At 49.1% G+C, this 16,509-nt stretch overlaps 1 protein-coding gene across 4 annotated transcripts in view; it reads right to left on the bottom strand.

The window, feature by feature from the left end:
- The window catches only part of PTPRF (protein tyrosine phosphatase receptor type F), a 376,154-nt gene that overhangs the window by 64,589 nt on the left and 295,056 nt on the right, over positions 1-16,509 (bottom strand). For all 4 annotated transcript variants that reach the window (XM_063407253.1, XM_063407256.1, XM_063407252.1 and 1 more), the window contains 4 exons: positions 9,241-9,510; positions 5,947-6,528; positions 5,249-5,382; positions 4,138-4,282 (listed from right to left, as the gene is read on the bottom strand). In XM_063407253.1, coding sequence (XP_063263323.1) covers positions 4,138-4,282; positions 5,249-5,382; positions 5,947-6,528; positions 9,241-9,510 — 1,131 coding nt within the window. The remainder of the gene's footprint in view (positions 1-4,137; positions 4,283-5,248; positions 5,383-5,946; positions 6,529-9,240; positions 9,511-16,509) is intronic.

Here is a 16,509-nt window from a genome sequence, read left to right on the forward strand (position 1 = left end):
ACTGGCAACATGGGAGCCCTCTCACAGCAGCATCAGCCCCCTGTCACTTGGTCTCACTGCCCTGGGATGCTGCAGACAGAATGCTTGCAAAGAAGGCAAGAGTGGAAGTCTGGAGAAGGAAAGGAGCCCTCATAGACAGGGAAGGAATGAGGGACACAGCTCCACCCATGGGTGCTCATCCAGAAGGAAACAGCCCTAAGCAGAGGGAGCAGGGCATCATCACCAAAAAAAAAGCACACTGTTGCTCTAAGACTGGAAAGCTGTGTGGCCAAGCAGTAATGAAATACAAAGTATCTTGCTTTGCCAGGGCAGGTGAAATGCAGCTTCCATTCTTCACTGCACCAAGAAACATAGAAGTGCCTGAAAAAAGACTGCTGCCCTTCCCCATGCCTCAGTCCTTGCAGCCATCAGTGCAGCATAGCCAGCCTTGCAGGGGCACAGGAACAACCCTGCCTGCACAAAGGTGAGCACAACTCCACATGGCAGCAAGGACCTCAGGTAATTCAAGCACTCAGCAATGGTGCCGTAGCTTTGCTGGGCACATGCTGGCAGTGGCAGAAGATCTGGGAAAGCAGAGGGCAGCAGGACCTCCCAAAGCCACCAGTGACCTCTGCTTGCTGGGAACATGGCCTACTTGCTTGCAGAAACAGTTGCAGACTGCATGTAACTTTTAATTCTCCCTCCTGTGCTCAGAGAACAGGGAACATTCCTGATGCTCGGGCTTAGATGCCTGGAGAGATGAAAGATGGAGGAGAGTAAGTAGCGATGGAGCTGGAAGAGATGATGCCTGAGCAGCCAGGCTGCTGCTATGGGAGCTACGTGGAAGGAAAGAGAAGTCAAAACAATGTGTGGAAGCAAACAGCACAGGATCAGCCCTGCCATCTGGTATAGTGAAAAGAACGCAGGGGTAAGAAGTGAATCCTCACACTCCTTTGGTTAATCAGCAGAGAAGTGGCAGGGAAGAAAGTAGGAAGATACAGCACCACAGCAACACCTACAATGGAGGGCATGATGCAGACAAAATGCCCGGTGGCATGCTTCAGACAGGACAGCTGAGACACAAGGGGCTTGGCAAATCTTTCCTCTGACACTGTCTGTAGACACCCTTCACAGAAGAAATGTGCTTTGACAGAACCTCCACAGCTTCCCTTGGCATGCAGCAGTGAGCTCTTTCTCCAAAGGCAGCTTTGGATGGCAGTGTGGGCAAGTCAAAAGTTGGCTGTTGACTGGGTAAGAGTCACACATATGATGTGCAAGGCAAAAACTCAGATTAACACTTAAAGAAAACAAAATAAAACTTGAAAACATGAGCAGGATCAACTTAAAATGCACAAGGAGTTGAAGTGTCCCTCCTGGGGCCAGCAAAGAGCAGACTGGGTGGCCAGCATGCACCCGCACATGCAGATGTACCCACACAAGCACACTGAGCAAACCTCTGCTGCCTCCAGGCTACTCATGACAGCCTCCCCCGACAGCCCACAGCAACTCTGTGCACCCATCCAACCCACCTGCTCCTCAGGCTAGGGAAAAGGCAGACTTAGGACCCACCTTAGTATTTCAAGGGAGAACAGCATTTTAATGCTGAGGCCTAATGGGCACAGAGCTGATGCTTCTCTCTTGCATCACTCCACTTGCCTGAGGCACTGCAGACTCCTGGAAAACTCCCCCGTGCTCTTCAGGTCCTCAAAGCAGCACTGCTTGTACTTTTTGCAGGGTGCCCAGCAACTAAGTGAGCAGATTAGCAGGAAAGGCACCCTAGAAAGCAGCTGCCTGCTCAGACGAGGTCTCAACTGTGCTGCTGAAGGGTTCAGAAGGGCACTGCCTCCCTCTGGCCTTCCCACACAGGCACGCGTGCTACTCCTGAGCAGGGGTGCCACAAGAAAAGCAAGACCAGCATCCTTCTCCAGCCCATTAGTGAGTCATTAGTGATCATGGGCCTCCTACCTTCCCCATGACTGGTTTGTCAGGGACAGGAATAGAGACTGAAGAGAGGCGTTTTGGAAAGCGGGAATCTGACTGCTCCTGTGGTTTGTGTCCCACCTGAACATGTTAAGCTCCATGATCTAACAGCTTTTCTCAGGGTAACCACATGGAGAAGTGCAGGAAGGAGATCAATCTGAAGCTGGGAGCTATAGTGTTTCTAGATTAGTAAATTCTAAGGCCAAAGGGAACCAATCCAATCATCTAATAAAAGGTGTTGCTAACTAAAGACCAAAGGATTTCTGCCTGGAAGTTGTGCACTCTGCACACAACTTCTCCCAAGGTAAAGCACAGCTTTCTGAAACACCTTCTTGATTTTGAGCCCCCCAGTACTCAAGGCTCCACACAGCATTGGGACTGTTCAGACAGTGGTTTGCCACCCTCACTGAATAGCTCAGCAGTAACTGCCAATGGCTTCTGTCATAGAACTGAGTGCCATCAGAAACCTTCAAGCAGGAGCCTGTAAACCAAGACCCATGGCAGTTCTTGGAACAGTATAAGGATTCTTAGGTCCTTCAGTGTGAGGAGGGTGTCACCAGTCAAACCAAGGTACTCCTGTGGCTAAATGCCAAATCTCTTCCAGCCTATGCACATTCCTCTGACTAAACAGATGCTGAGACCAGTCAGCTACTGCACCACTGGCCAGTGAAGAGACAACCTTGAAAACAGACTGGTGTGAGACGCCTTGTGAGCAGACAACAGGTAGAGTAGGTCATGGTAAGATGTCTGCCTTGATGAGTCCATGAGGCAAATGTTTCTCTTACTCGGACTGTTGTGAGACTCTGAAGGACTCATTTATGCATGGAGCTGTCTCTGATTAAGTGTGCTCAAGGATAAGAGCATCCACTGATGGAATTAATTTACATGGTAGGAAAATTACTTCAACCTTTGCCTATCAATACAAAAACTATCTGAAACAGGTATACAAATCCCCATATTCAGAATTTGTCCTCAATGTTCAAATATTTATAACTGCATGATCTGATCTTTCTCCATTTTCATACCTGTCTACTGTGTAGCTCTAAGACATCATTAGCTCACTTAACGAGGTGGAGGGATGCCTGGGACTGGTATGTTAATGAAGCTGAGTTTTCCTCAAAGAGAAGGTCATTCTAAGAGGGAGCAGAGCTGCTCTTCCCTGCCAGAGCTCCCTTTCTAATGGCCATCTCACAGTCCTGGTTGCTGTGCCTGCTCCCGCCCTCCCTGCAGGGAAGGCTGGCTGCCTGTGCCAACTGCTCACTCCACATATCGAGTAAATCCCAGACAGACGGTGCTAACGGAAATGTCTTTTTTCCCCCTTTTAATGCTCTTTGCATAATGGCAAGCCCAAAAATCGTTAGTGAAAACGAGCTTATCGCAGGGCCCTTTGATAGCCCTAATCTGCTTATGCGCAGCACTTTGAGCTGCCAATCAGAGCAATGCAAACTCCCGCTCTGTGATCACACAGGGCAGAGCCAGGATGAAAGTGATATTGCCTGGGTCACCTCATTATTGAGCCTCTCTATTAACTGAACTGCAGCTTGTTCTGGTTTCCCCTAGCACTGCAGTCCCAGAAGCAGCAGCCTCACTTGCTCACACAACACTGGCAAACAGCCACTTTTCCAAAATGACTCCTCCAGCTGCCTGACAGCCACAGACACGCCTGGCCCCACAGGATGCCTCACCTTGCAATCAACTGTATAGACCAGGGATGGACTCCTGTGTAAGCAAGGCGGTTGGAATGGGGAGTGAAGTGATGAAAATCCAATGGTTTGGAGACAGTCACATTTAGAGCCAAATACCCATATGCTGCCTGTCCAGACAGCTTGTCTGCATGGGAGTAAATTCATAGAGATGCACAAACCCACTCAAACCAATCTCTCCAAAGCAATTTCCCAGCCTGTTTTACTCCTCCATCAGTTTTTATGAATTTACCCTTAGGGAAAGACAGTATGATCAAAGGGACAGGAAGAAACAACTTACCCCTTGGGTGCACCCACTCTGTCAAAGAGCCCTGATGCAAACCCCAGCAGACTTTTCCCACTCCCTTTAGCAAACTGCATGCCAGCATCCCTGCAAACCCCCAAGGGTAGAAGCACTGGGCTCCTCTGTCCCCAGGAGATGGAAACTGGACTGCTTTTGATTTGTCTCCAGCAGTGTTGAATGTCAGGCACTTACTGGATTGGGCAGTTCTGGCTTCCACCGTGGGGGTGTAAACTCCTACCCCCAGCTCTGAGCGGGCGCCCAGACGGAACTTGTACAAAGTGTCTGGTTTGAGACCTTCCACGGCATATGAGGAGGTTGGGTCAAACTCCACCTTTTGCTGCCAGGAAAAAAAGAAAACAGATTATTTGGTGTAGTTGGAGGATGCAAAAAAGCCACCGCACAGCCATTCTGGGCCCACAAAGTCACAGCCATGCCACCAAACCTGCCGGCAGCCCTCTAAAGCATGGAGTTTTCTGGGTGACACACCAGGACTCTGCAGGGAAGCACACCTCTGCCACAGCCAGGCTACTCTGCCTGGTGTTCAGACTGCACTCACTGGCCTGAGAGCTTTGTGGGAATGCTGGGTCCAGCTATACAAGTTCAGAGAAGGGGCACAGGACACACAAGTTTGTTTCTCCCAACAGACAGTGTATTGCCTGTGAAACAGAGTAAAGCCCTTAACCTGTAGCAGTTGGGATCTCTAATGCACTGAAACACTGATGGAAAAGGGCTTGTTTTGTTGACACTTCACCTGAAGGGCACTTATTTTTGGCAGCTCTCATGCCACTACAATAAGAGGAGAGGGAGAGGACCATGGGACACTGTGATGTTGTCATGGCACAATTCCTGCTATGCTGTCTTAAAACCAGCACCACCGTTGATATATTTTGAACTGGACTTCCTTTAGGGACCTGCAGTAAATGTGGAAGAGCTCTCTCTAGCCCACCTTCAATCTGCTTTTTACATCAAACCAGTCCTGGGGCCAGAGACACATGCTGGAGGCCATTTCAGACCTGCCCAGAAGTGCTACTGTTTACAGGCACCAGCAGTAAGCATGCCTCAGGGATGCTGTCAAGCATTCTGAGCCTTTCCAGTCCCAAACCAGTCACTACTTTGTTGGCGTCAACAAGCACTGTTGAAGTCTCTTACATGGAAACCAGAATGTCATGTTCCTATTGCACACCACTGAGGCAGAAGAAATACAAAGAAACAGCTCTGTTACCATTCTGGCTCACACACACACCCTTCCCAAGCTGATAAATTGCCATGTTCAGTCCCAAGAGCTGCCAGGCAGGATCCTCACCTGCGTGCCATCCTCCCCTTCCCAGTACAGCAGCTCATATTTAGTAATGCGTTCCTGAGAGGCGGGCAGCCATGTCAACAGGATGCGGGTATCAGACTCTGCTTCTGCCTGGAAGTCAGCTGGCTGGGCAGGAACTGGGGAACAAACACATGGTTAGAGCCAGAAGAGGCGAGAAGAGATGCATGACTTAGCAAAGTCAGCGTTTCACCTTGTGAGGATCCTCTTTCATTTCTGCCTGAACAGCCCTTCTTCCCTTTACTGTGCTGTTAGAACATCTCAGGCCACCAGCAAGCACCTCTGTCACTCAGGTGGGTGACTATGGGGATCATGCTCACTTCCAGACCCCGACTGCATCCCAGATCCTTCCTTCCTTCCACACATGCACTCAGACCCCAGAAGGGTCCAGCAGCTACACAGGTGCCAACATCCACATCCAGGACTTTGTGTTGTATTTTCAGCCACCGTATCTCAGATAAAACTGTGGGCTGTTACTTGTACAGAGATTGATACCAACTCCCCAGGACAATCTGACATCTTAAATCCGATGGCTGTGGGGTGGGAATGCCTCCCCACCATCTCTGACATGCAATCATTTGAGCACCAAGTGCAGTTGTGATGCCTGCTGCAGGCCAGACACGCAGCGGAGCCGCACACGGTGGGGACGGCTATGCAGCCATGCTGCCCCACTCCATACGTACCCCCTTGCTGTGTCTTGACCTGGATGATGTCCGAGGGGGGTCCGTCGCCCACCGAAGTGAAGGCCAGCACGCGGATGCTGTAGGTGGTGCCCGTGATGAGGCTGCCCACGGTGGTGAGGTGGCTGTCGTCAGTGTTGTGCTTCTGCCACATGCTCAAAGGCAGGTGCGGGTCGGTGGTGTAGTACACGCGGTACCCTCGGATCTGTCCATTGGGCTCCTCGGGCTGCTCCCACTGCACCAGCATGGTGCTGGCACTCAGCATCCGTGCCTGGACCTTGAGGGGTGGGCTTGAAGGAGCCTGCTCTCCTGTCCGGGCCTCCACCAGCTCACTGGGGGGGCCCCTGCCGATGTTGTTGACTGCGATGACCCGGAACTCATACTCTGAGAAGGGGCTGAGCCCACCTATGCTGTAGCGGGTGGTTGCCACACCATCCACCTCCTGGAACTGGCCCTCCAGGGATTTGGGCTTGTACTGGATGACGTAATATGAAATGGGGTCAGAGTTGCCTGAATCCCAGGTGAGGGTCACGCTGGTAGCTGTCGTTTCAGTCACTAATGGCTCTGTTGGAGGTTTTGGCAGTGCTGCAATTGGAAGGCAGAGAGGTGTGATTTAAATAATTCAGTCAGCTCAAACCTTGCAATGTGCACGGGGATAAAAATGGAGCTGCCACCTCCCATTAACATTCTTCTTTAAAAGGCAGAAATCATTTCATACTCTATAACATGCATTTTTATATTACCATATATTGCTTGAAGTGGTTCTTAATGGAAGGATAAACAGAGCAATCATGTTATTAGATGTGCTTGACGCACTTACCAGCAGCAGGCTAAATAAAAGTAATTCAATGGGGATGCAGGAATGTTTCTGCCATGGGGGTTCACCCCACAGTGGGAAGGTGCTTGCTGGGCTGGGCTGGCCCCAGCAGCCAGGTGCACAGCTGTTTTACAAAGGGATACAGTAAAGCAAACAGAGCACGAAAGTAATCTGGCGTTATGCTCTTGCTTCCAGTGAGGCAGTATCTTAGGCCACAGGGAGTTCATGGACAATGCTGTTAGAAGGGTTGATGGGGCAGTGCTTTGTCAGTATTACAGTACATGCAGGAGAGATACAGCCAGAGAAATTACCGACTTTCATATCCACTATTTCACTGGGTGGTGTGTCAAACTGCAACCAGACAATAAACTGTTACACAAGAACTCTGACAATGACACCTCTGAAGTGTCAATGAGAACACAACTACTGCAAGCAAACATTTCCAGATTTGCCATTTTACCACAAGAACAAAGAAAAAGAATGAGTGTGTGTGAGAGAGATTTGCAGAGTACACAAATACTTTAGTACAATGAGTGAATTAAAGTCTACAGTAAGTTTAAACCTCCTACAAACCACTCAAAAGTCATTAGTGACTTGTAATGCAGCCATGCTTGACAAGGAACTAGGAAAAATGCTCAACACAAATTTAGATCCTCAAGAATTTCATTCTTTGGCAAAGCCATCAGGCTTTTAGTTTCCACATGGTTCAGCTGAGGAAGGCAAGCTCCTTAGCACAGGGCACACCTGCTCTGAGTACCAGAGAAAATGCCTTCTCCAGTGCCACTGTAACATGAATACTGAGAAGATCATCAGGAGCTGAACTGGCATGGGAGGGCACACTACCCACAGCCAGACACCCCACCACTACCCATGCAGGACTCAGGGAGGGCAAACCCAACCTGCACAATATTATGGCCTGAAGAAACGTATTTCCTACAGCATCCTAGAAACTGGCAGCCTTTCAAGGACAGATGAAACTCCTTTTCTTTTGAAGAGCTACAAGTCTGACTCTTGACAGCTGTTGGGTGTGCAGTCTCCATGTGAGCAGGGGCAGATCCGCTACTTTCAACACACCCAAGTGCAATCAGTTTGTGCAATCTTGTCTCTCCTGTCTGAGCTGAAAAGGCTCTGCTTGCCAGCAAGCAAAGGAGAAACAACACTGGGTGAAGGAGTCCGGGACAGAGGCAGTAAGATATCCAGAGTAAAGGTGTGGAAAAAGCAGATGACACAAGGAGGAAGATGAACAGCTAAAGGAGCAGATAGCTCCCCATCCTGGGGCATCACGTTACCAGTGAGGGAGCAAGGCAAAGGCATTCCAGCTACAAAGAGGTAAATGCTGCGAACCAATAGTGCAGTTCCCACCTCTTCCCTCTAAGACCAAACCACCATCCCATCATGGCCCTTATTTCCATACACTCTTGTGTATCTACTATAGCAAGGCAACTGCTGTGCTCTGTATGAAAAGAGAGGCTGGAAAAAGTACTAACAAGCAGATGTTGTGAGTAAAGGGAGCTGGCTGCAGCTAAGGTTAAAAGCATCCTCTGAGTAGCCAAGAGAATTGGGTGTTATCTCCAGGTCAGAGAGGGCTAACACTCAATTCTCTGATTTGTTCAGGCAGGAACTCTGTGCTAAAGGTGGCCTTAGTGCAGGAAGGGGCCTGCCAAGAACAGATAGACTCAAATATGATGTATCTGTAGTAATCTGAGATACAAATGAACAGCAAGCAGAGAAGGAAAGGGATACTGTAGCTCTGACAGTCCCCAGATGGGGAAGGCAGGACACCTTCAGCCTCCTGTTAGTGGGTGGGCTATCCTACACTCAGCAATCGGCAACAATATCCTCTTTGGGGCAAAGCTACTTGTGAAATGTCAGCAGAAAGTACAGCTCAAGGACAGGAACAGAAGAAAAAGAAAGGGAAAGAGGCAGAGCAGTTAGAGAAGACATTTACAGAGGATTATGTAACGAATTTCAAATGAACACATATAGCTCCTCCCTGCAGAGAGGGAGGATGCTCACTTTGTTGAGGCTCAAGGACACTTCACATTGCTGGGATTGACCTTCTTGTGTCACCCTTACTGCAAGGGCGTGCAAACAGCCCTCTGACTGCAGACATTCACAGACCCTGCCCCAAGACAGCCCATGGCCCACCACTGTGCTGAGCTGGTCCTGCTGATGCACAGAACAAGCCAGACATTGCTGAGATAAACACAGACTCAGTAAGGTTCTCTCATGGCATAACAAGGACCTGGCCTGACACAAGCTTGTCTACTATGCCACTTGCAGGGAGAGATAAAATGACCTGTAGAGCAAATATCATCATACTGTGAGCAAAGAAAAACAAAGTTGTGGGTCTGGGAACCTCCCCTGCAAGCTCGAAAAGTCACAGAAGAGAGCAGTAAATGGGCTGCAGCCAAGAAACTTTGGCAAAGGGCTACACTGTTGAAACTCAAGTAGGAACACTCCAAGTAATAATTCCTTACCTTTGACAGTGATCTGGGCTGTGGCTTCGATCATGCCAAGGGAAGAGATGGCCACGCAGGTGTAGTTGGCAGATTGCATGATGTTATTCAGCTCCAGGACATTCCTACCGACGGGCATCTCATCTTCTTTGGTCAGTTCCTCCACGCCAGCCATCCACTTCACGTAGGGCATTGGAGCACCTACTGCCACGCAGGTGAGGTTCACGCTCCCCCCAGGCATCACCTCGTGGTTGCTCGGAGGGATAGAGAATCGAGGAGCAACACGCCGCACTGAAACAAGGAGGACACAGCTAGTAGGGTCACAGAACCAGCAGAGTACTGCGGGGGTACATGAGGGGCAGTCAACATTCTCGCCTGTCTATCCCTCAGGACAGATAAAATGAAGTGCAAAAGATGTTCACTACTTTGCCAAATTGCACACACTTTGCTCTCCTTCCTTAGCCACTGGCATCTTATTTGCAGAACTCATTAAGAGATGGCTCAATCCATTCCCTCCAAACATAGCCTTTTGAAATCATATTACTAACATGAAACATTCCTCCATTTAAATTACATCCTTCTAATTAGAGAGCATGCACAAATGCCAGTCACACACTTTGCGCAGGGCCCACTGAAGCTCTGCAAAACGGAATCACCTGCTCAATTTATTAGCTCTGGAGCAAAGCAGCCCATTCCCTAAACCTCACAGGGTTTGGGCAGGGGCAGCAGAACGGTTGCTTTTTGAATTAGCACACGTGTGCTGCTAAATAAAATATAATTCCTTTCAAAATGTAACTCAGGTTCTACCTTGGCTCAGAAAAAATAGTCACCCGAGTTGCATGACATTGTCAGGGCCTGAAGAGATCACCTTGCTGGGCAGGAGAGAACTAATCCTGACAGATGTGAGATCATATCCATTTTGACAGAAGAGAGCTGGGCTGGCAGAACCTTTCCCACCTTCGTGGCAGCTCTTTGGGAGATGTATTCCTCCTTATTGCATTGCACAGCTTCTCTTCATATCAATCCCTTGCTGGGTATTTCATTCAAGACTTATTTGTAAGCAACTCTCAGCTACAATAAAGCTCTAAAGCTGCCTGCCATATGCATTCCCGTCAGGAAAATGACACTGAGAAATGAGGTCCCTTCTTCAGGGTTAGTGTTATGGGCCTATTTAAGCAAGGGTAGAGAAACAACTGTGCTCAGTAAATCTTTGTCTCCTCTGGGCAAGCTCATTTTAGTCTGTAGTTAAAAAGGGAAACTGCTTGAATGTGTCTTGCCCAGCAGCTCTGCTCCCCTCTGGCCTCGTCCACTGGAAAGGCAACCCTGGAGCAGCAGCTGGGGTCACAACTGACCGGCTCCAAGGAGCCTCTCCCTGCCAGTTCTGCTCCTCCATCCGTGCACTGGGCAGGTGGGGCAGCGACTGCCACAGCACTGGGGACAGGTGGGAATGGGGCAGGAGCATGAGCAGGGCCAGCTCACAACAGGCCAGGGGTGCAGCCGGCCCCATGGGCGATGGGGCCTGGACTCCCAGCTCTGCTGGCCTGGCTCCTGCCACCGCGGCATCTCCGCAGACGGCAAAGCTGCTGACAGCCCCGTGAGCCGCAGAGGTGTCAGCTCCGCTTGCCAAGCTGGCTCTACCCAAATCAAATTTCACTAGTGCTCTCTTTGATGATTCATCCCCAAACCATCAGGATTGCAGAAATATACTGAACACAGAAGCCCCCACACCTGCATGTACAACAGAGCTAAGACTTTGTGATAAATTAGACAATACTGTCAACATTGTGTGTGTACTACACATCTTCTCAGTGACAAAACAGGGCTCATTAGCTCCTTACCAGCCAGGGTAAGGATAACTTCCTCCTTTTTTTTTTTTTTTTTTTTTTTTTTTTTTTTGAGTATATAAATCCAAAGTCTTGCTGGATGCTTCTTTTAATCAATTATTAAATCTCAAATCAATATCTACATGAGCAATCACCAGTGAAGTGTTACCTGACCAATGGGGCAGTGCTCCCCAAACGAGACAGAACTGAAAATGTACTCAAATGCTATGCAGTCATGAGAATACAGACTTAACCTGATGGACATGGCAATGGTTTAACATGATGGCATGTATTTCCAACCAAAGCATCCCAGCACCATTCATTAAGAGTCAGGTTTATTTTCCAATGAATATGGTGTCAAATTGTTCCAGGTAGAAGCTGTTCAAATTCTGTCCCCGCCAAAGGAGCAAACCCACCCACCCACGCTGTATTAAAACAGAAAAAAAGCAAACTTTGAGGATAATGCCATAGGTGTGCACAGCACTCACACACATGCACAAGGCAAACAGGCTGGCAGGCACTGGAGTCAGAGTCAGACAGACAGCGGCGGAAGGGCAGGACAGGGAGAGGGAAGGCGCACAAGTACTCACATACAAGGACCTGGGGAAACAAGACACTGGAGGACACAAGGTCGTGCAGGAAAGTCAGAGCCCAGCATGCACAAACAGATTTTCACTTCCAGCCCTGTGAGACCAGAGGCAGCACAGGCTGCCACAGACTCCCCTGCACCCCACACTGCGTGCCCATGTCAAGCAGCTGCTTTCAGCGTGCTCCTGGGGCTGTGTGAGTCCCATTGGAGCCATGTCACCCCTAATGTGTTGTACAGAGGCAGGACCTGTGGGGGCTGTGCTGTCTCTCCCGAGGGATGTCAGCAGCTGACCATGGCTTGCCCCCCTGCAGGGAGGGACAGGCACTTCACTGGGGCTGGGGGCCCTGCAGCAGCGCTCTGCAGGGTGAAGGGGAGTCACTCTCCCCTGTGCCACACACACGGGAGCAGCAGAGGTGGTTGGTGCATTCCCGTGCCTAGAAAAGCAACGAATGGCAAGGAAAACTCTCCTGTGGATCCAACAGTACAGACCCCTCAGCAGCCTTGACACGGGCTGTGCCTCCCACACACCACAGCCTGCGGATGCCAGGACGTTGTGCAGAGCCTCAGCTCTCCAGTCTGGCAACAGAATGGTTGAACAGGCTTCTGTGGTGCCTGTCTGCAACCCAGAACGGCTGAGCCGTCTTCCCCTCATTTGCACACCGGCAGAGCTGCTGAGCTGGGCTCGCTGCTCCGCACCAGAGAGCAGCAGTGCCCACGGCACCCAGCTGCTAAAAATGGATGCCCTGTGTAGGGGTCAGCTCTCTACATGGGAGGTGGGAGGAGGTCAGGGCAGTGCCTTCGGTAAGAGATCTGGCCCAGACAGTGCTCTGTCAGGAGTATGTGCAAAGGAAGGGACGGGCTCCATCAGCCTCCCATCCTCTTGGGGGATAATTGGCAGCTTCTTGTCCCAGTCAGTACAGAGGGAGAAGGGGAGATGCTGTCAGTTAGCATTAGCAAGAGCTGGCACAGCTCTCACAGCAGCTTGCAGAGCACCATCAACACATTCCTCAGGCTCAAGCCAGCAATTTAAGTTGCTTGCTTTTCTAGCATAGGAGTCTGGTAATAATTTAAATCAGTGTAAATCCTCAAAAAGCAGCATTCTCAGAATTTCTGTCCAATTTACAAGTCAAATCACATGGGTTAGCACAGTCGACGATGCTACCTTAAATGCTCCAGAAAATTTTGTTTTCTTCATTTTCTGCAGCAATGAATTTTCCCTTTTAATTACAATTTTCTTGACTAGAATTTGCAATAATTTTTTAAATCCTCTTTTTGGATAAGGATCAGAAGAAGGTGGTTTGGAGGTTCTGCAAGAACAGCATAGGGAAAACTGCTGTGAATATTAAAATTATTTCAATGGACAATACTATAATTCTGGGGTTTAGTTAAACCTGCAGACTGTCAGAAATGAGATTCATTATAATTCATCCCGAGAACAGGCATTGTAAGTGCTCTGTGCTAGTCCACTATTCTGCATATTTCCCCATTGAGAGCATTCCTTAGGAAGTGAAGTGAAACTCAGAGCAGTGAGCAGTGAGTGCAGCGCAACCTGAGCCCACGCCCTGGATCTCACAGGACCAGGAGAAAAGACAGTGTGGAGTCTGGTTTCCCACTCAGAGGGGGGAAGGAGGGGAGCAAGCAACACTAGAGCCACAAAGGCTGAGAAATGTTAATAATTCAGCATGCACTAACATGCACATTCCTTGCCTTGAGAGCAAAGAGCTTCAATTGATTGCCTGGCTCCTTTCAGCACGGGAGTGGCTGTTTCCACACGTCTCAGGTTCCCTCCGAGGGTGAAGTTACCCCTTTGGAGAACCAGGGACCCTCCTCCCTGCTGCTGTCTGCAAAAGCTGTAGGCTCTAAGCTCAGGGCTCTCAGGCTGGTGCTGCTAGTCCCTCTCACGTGCTGAGACACTGCTGGCATCCAGTGAGGCTCTGCTAGAAACACAACAGTGCCAAGAGGACTGCCCAGGCTTCCAAAGTCATGCAGCGCTGCTAGAGAAGGGGAAACCAAATTTCCAAATTTTCCTGCTGGCTGCCTTGGCCACAGTACAGCTTAGCAGACAACTATGCCAACACCTCTCCCTCTGGTTTGCAGAGATCCAGGCACCTCTACTGTCCACTTCTGTTTAGGGTTTCCTTTAAACCATGCCTACCCAGCAGCTAATTCTGGGCCTCATCTCTCCCCTTCCTGGCACCCCGTGGCAGGCTCACTGGGTGCTGCCCCACGGTGGTGGAAAGCTGTGCTTGTGTTCTGCATGCTTCTCTGCTCCTCTCTAAGGCAATTCCAGCTGCTCAGGTCCTGCACCACTGTCCTGTCATCCTCTCCCCTTTGCTTGTCCTCCGCAAGAGGGAACAGCAGCCTGAAGTCCCTTTTGCTCTGAAGGACAACTAGGACTGCCTGGTCTGCTGTTCCTCCCTGGTCCCAGCACAGACAAGACAAGGTTGGGGGGCTCTGCTCTAACCTCCCAACTGGGATAAACAGCAGTGTGTGATGTAGGGACACATCTTTGAGAGTGTGAGACTGTCCAACTTCAGTACTCGAGGCAGGCAAGCTGAAGGATCCCTGGTGCACAGGGTGTGTTCTTGCCCCCAAAACTCCTGCCTTCCTCAGGAACCACCTCCTCCAAGTCAGGAAGAAGTGAATTTAGGAGCTATCCTCAAATACGATCATTGGTCTGCATGGTTTACTCATGTGTAGACACCTTTCATCTCTCCTCAATGCTATCACTTTACGAAAGGACTTCAAACAGAAAGGCAGTTGCTGAAGTCTCACAACCTATTGACAGAACCAACAGAAGGAGAGGAAAAACTGGAACCAGAAAAAATGCATTTACAGTCTAATCTTGTGCTCAAACAATGCTGTACTATTTATGCTCCCAATGTATCCTTGAGTGCTGACATTTTATAGACAATTTCCAAAACAGGGCCTTGCCATTTTTGGATTATATTTCAGCTATAACTTTTAGGTCTAATTATTTGTGCTGACAACCACATATAAAAGAGGATATATCATTACAGTGGTGCAGCACTGGAGACACATCAGCATTCAGCATACTGACATACTAATAGCAAAGTAGGGGAGAGCAAGATTGTGGAGCTCCGCAATTTGCATTCGCTCCCAGAAATTTCTCTGATGAAAATAACACAACATTAAGGAAGGGAATAAGAGAAAAGATCCACTGTATCAAGATAAAATAACTTGTTAATAAATAACCTTGTAGCAGTCACAGAGCAATAATTAAATGCATGGGTTAGCAGTACACAGTTTTAAGTAAAGCTGGAAAAATGTACAATGTAATTATCAGTGCCAAACAAATTATAAGCATGGCAAATCCCAATGGTATATTTAGAAACTAATTTCTGGCTTCACATTAAATATTTGTGTATGTAGGTATTTTTGGTGGAGTAGGAAGGAAGGGTCGACACAAAGAATGAGAAACTCCTGCTGGCTTATATCCAGTCTCAGCTGCCTCCCTTCAGCTAAACCATGTGGCTAAAACATTTAAGTGCCTTGTCAAAGGTTTAGTCTCCAGAGGTGTCTCAGCCATCACAGCAGTGCTCCAAATTTGCTGAAATCCGGGGAGGCTTTGGGCCTTGGCTTTGATTTTTTCTCTTTTCTTCCTTGTTCTCATTTTTCATCATTGTCTTGGGCTGATGTAATTTTATCCTCCACAAAATCTATTTTTAGAAAGTAAACAACAAAGGTCCCGTTCCCCAGTACAATCTAAATGAGAGCATGTTCCAGGGAGAGAAATGGGATCGAACTCAGTGTACTGGAACAACCGCTATGACAATTTGTTAAAACTTGTTCCAGTGATGATCATAAGAATTCATCCAGCTGTCTGATAGTTTATGTGAGACAAGCCAGGGTCTCTTCCCCATGCCACCTGGGGAGCAGTGTGAGCAACCCTCACCTCCAGTGTGTGTGTGGAAGGACAGACCCCCATAGAACCTGATCAGTGAAGGACTCATCTCTGGAAACTAAATCCAGACTTCTGCCAGAAACTTCTGCCAGCTTTCCTCCAGCATGAAATCGTGAGTGCCTCGAGCTAGGTCTGGAGCTAGATTTAATTTAAAGGCTGGAGTTGCATTTCACTACTGTCCTTTATTCACCTCTGGCTCTCTGAGAGCAGCAGGACAGAGCAGAGCAAAGCACCAGTCAGGTTTTGCTGAATGGCTACGAGCTCCTGTGCGTGTCACCATGGACCTCCCTAAGCCACCTTTGGGATGGCTGGGGCCACTGCCAGAGCTCCCAGCTCTCCTGGCAGCAGGAGAAAGACCCAGCCCCAGGGAAGGAGGGAGAGGCAGACCTGCTGGTGCAAAGGGCTCTTGTCTGAGCATGGACAGAGCATGGAAAACAGGCCACCCCAGCACAGGGACTGCTCAGGAGCAGGGAAATTGCCTCAGCACAAGGGATCTGGACCTCAGCCAGCTGCCCCTGCTGCCTTGTGGCAAGGGAGGGCAGCAGGCTGGGTTCTCCTCCACCTGACATCAAAAGTAAGCTTTTTGCCTCTAGAGAAAGTTAAAATTTTTAGAGCTTCAGGAGGAATTAAGGAACCCACACTCCCTAGCAGCTTGTGAGGGGACTGACCATTCTGATCTCTGCTTCCAAAGACTGTTCTTGATCTCCAGCCAGAAAGCAGCAGCACTTTAGAGGTATTACACTTGCACCTAGCACAAATAAAGGGTTAGAGAAGGACTCCACATAGAGCAGCATGCAATTCTTCCTACCCTGCCTTTGACAAAACTGCCCTGGCTGGTATTTGCATGCAAAATATATTCTGTGCACCTTCAATCTCAAGCAACAAAAGCATGCAAGCAAAGTATCAATGCCATCACCAGAGTCACAGCAAACAGTAAGCAGAGTTCACCAGGC

The sequence above is a fragment of the Prinia subflava genome, chromosome 10 (genome assembly GCF_021018805.1).
Source record: "Prinia subflava isolate CZ2003 ecotype Zambia chromosome 10, Cam_Psub_1.2, whole genome shotgun sequence".
NCBI lineage: Eukaryota > Metazoa > Chordata > Aves > Passeriformes > Cisticolidae > Prinia > Prinia subflava.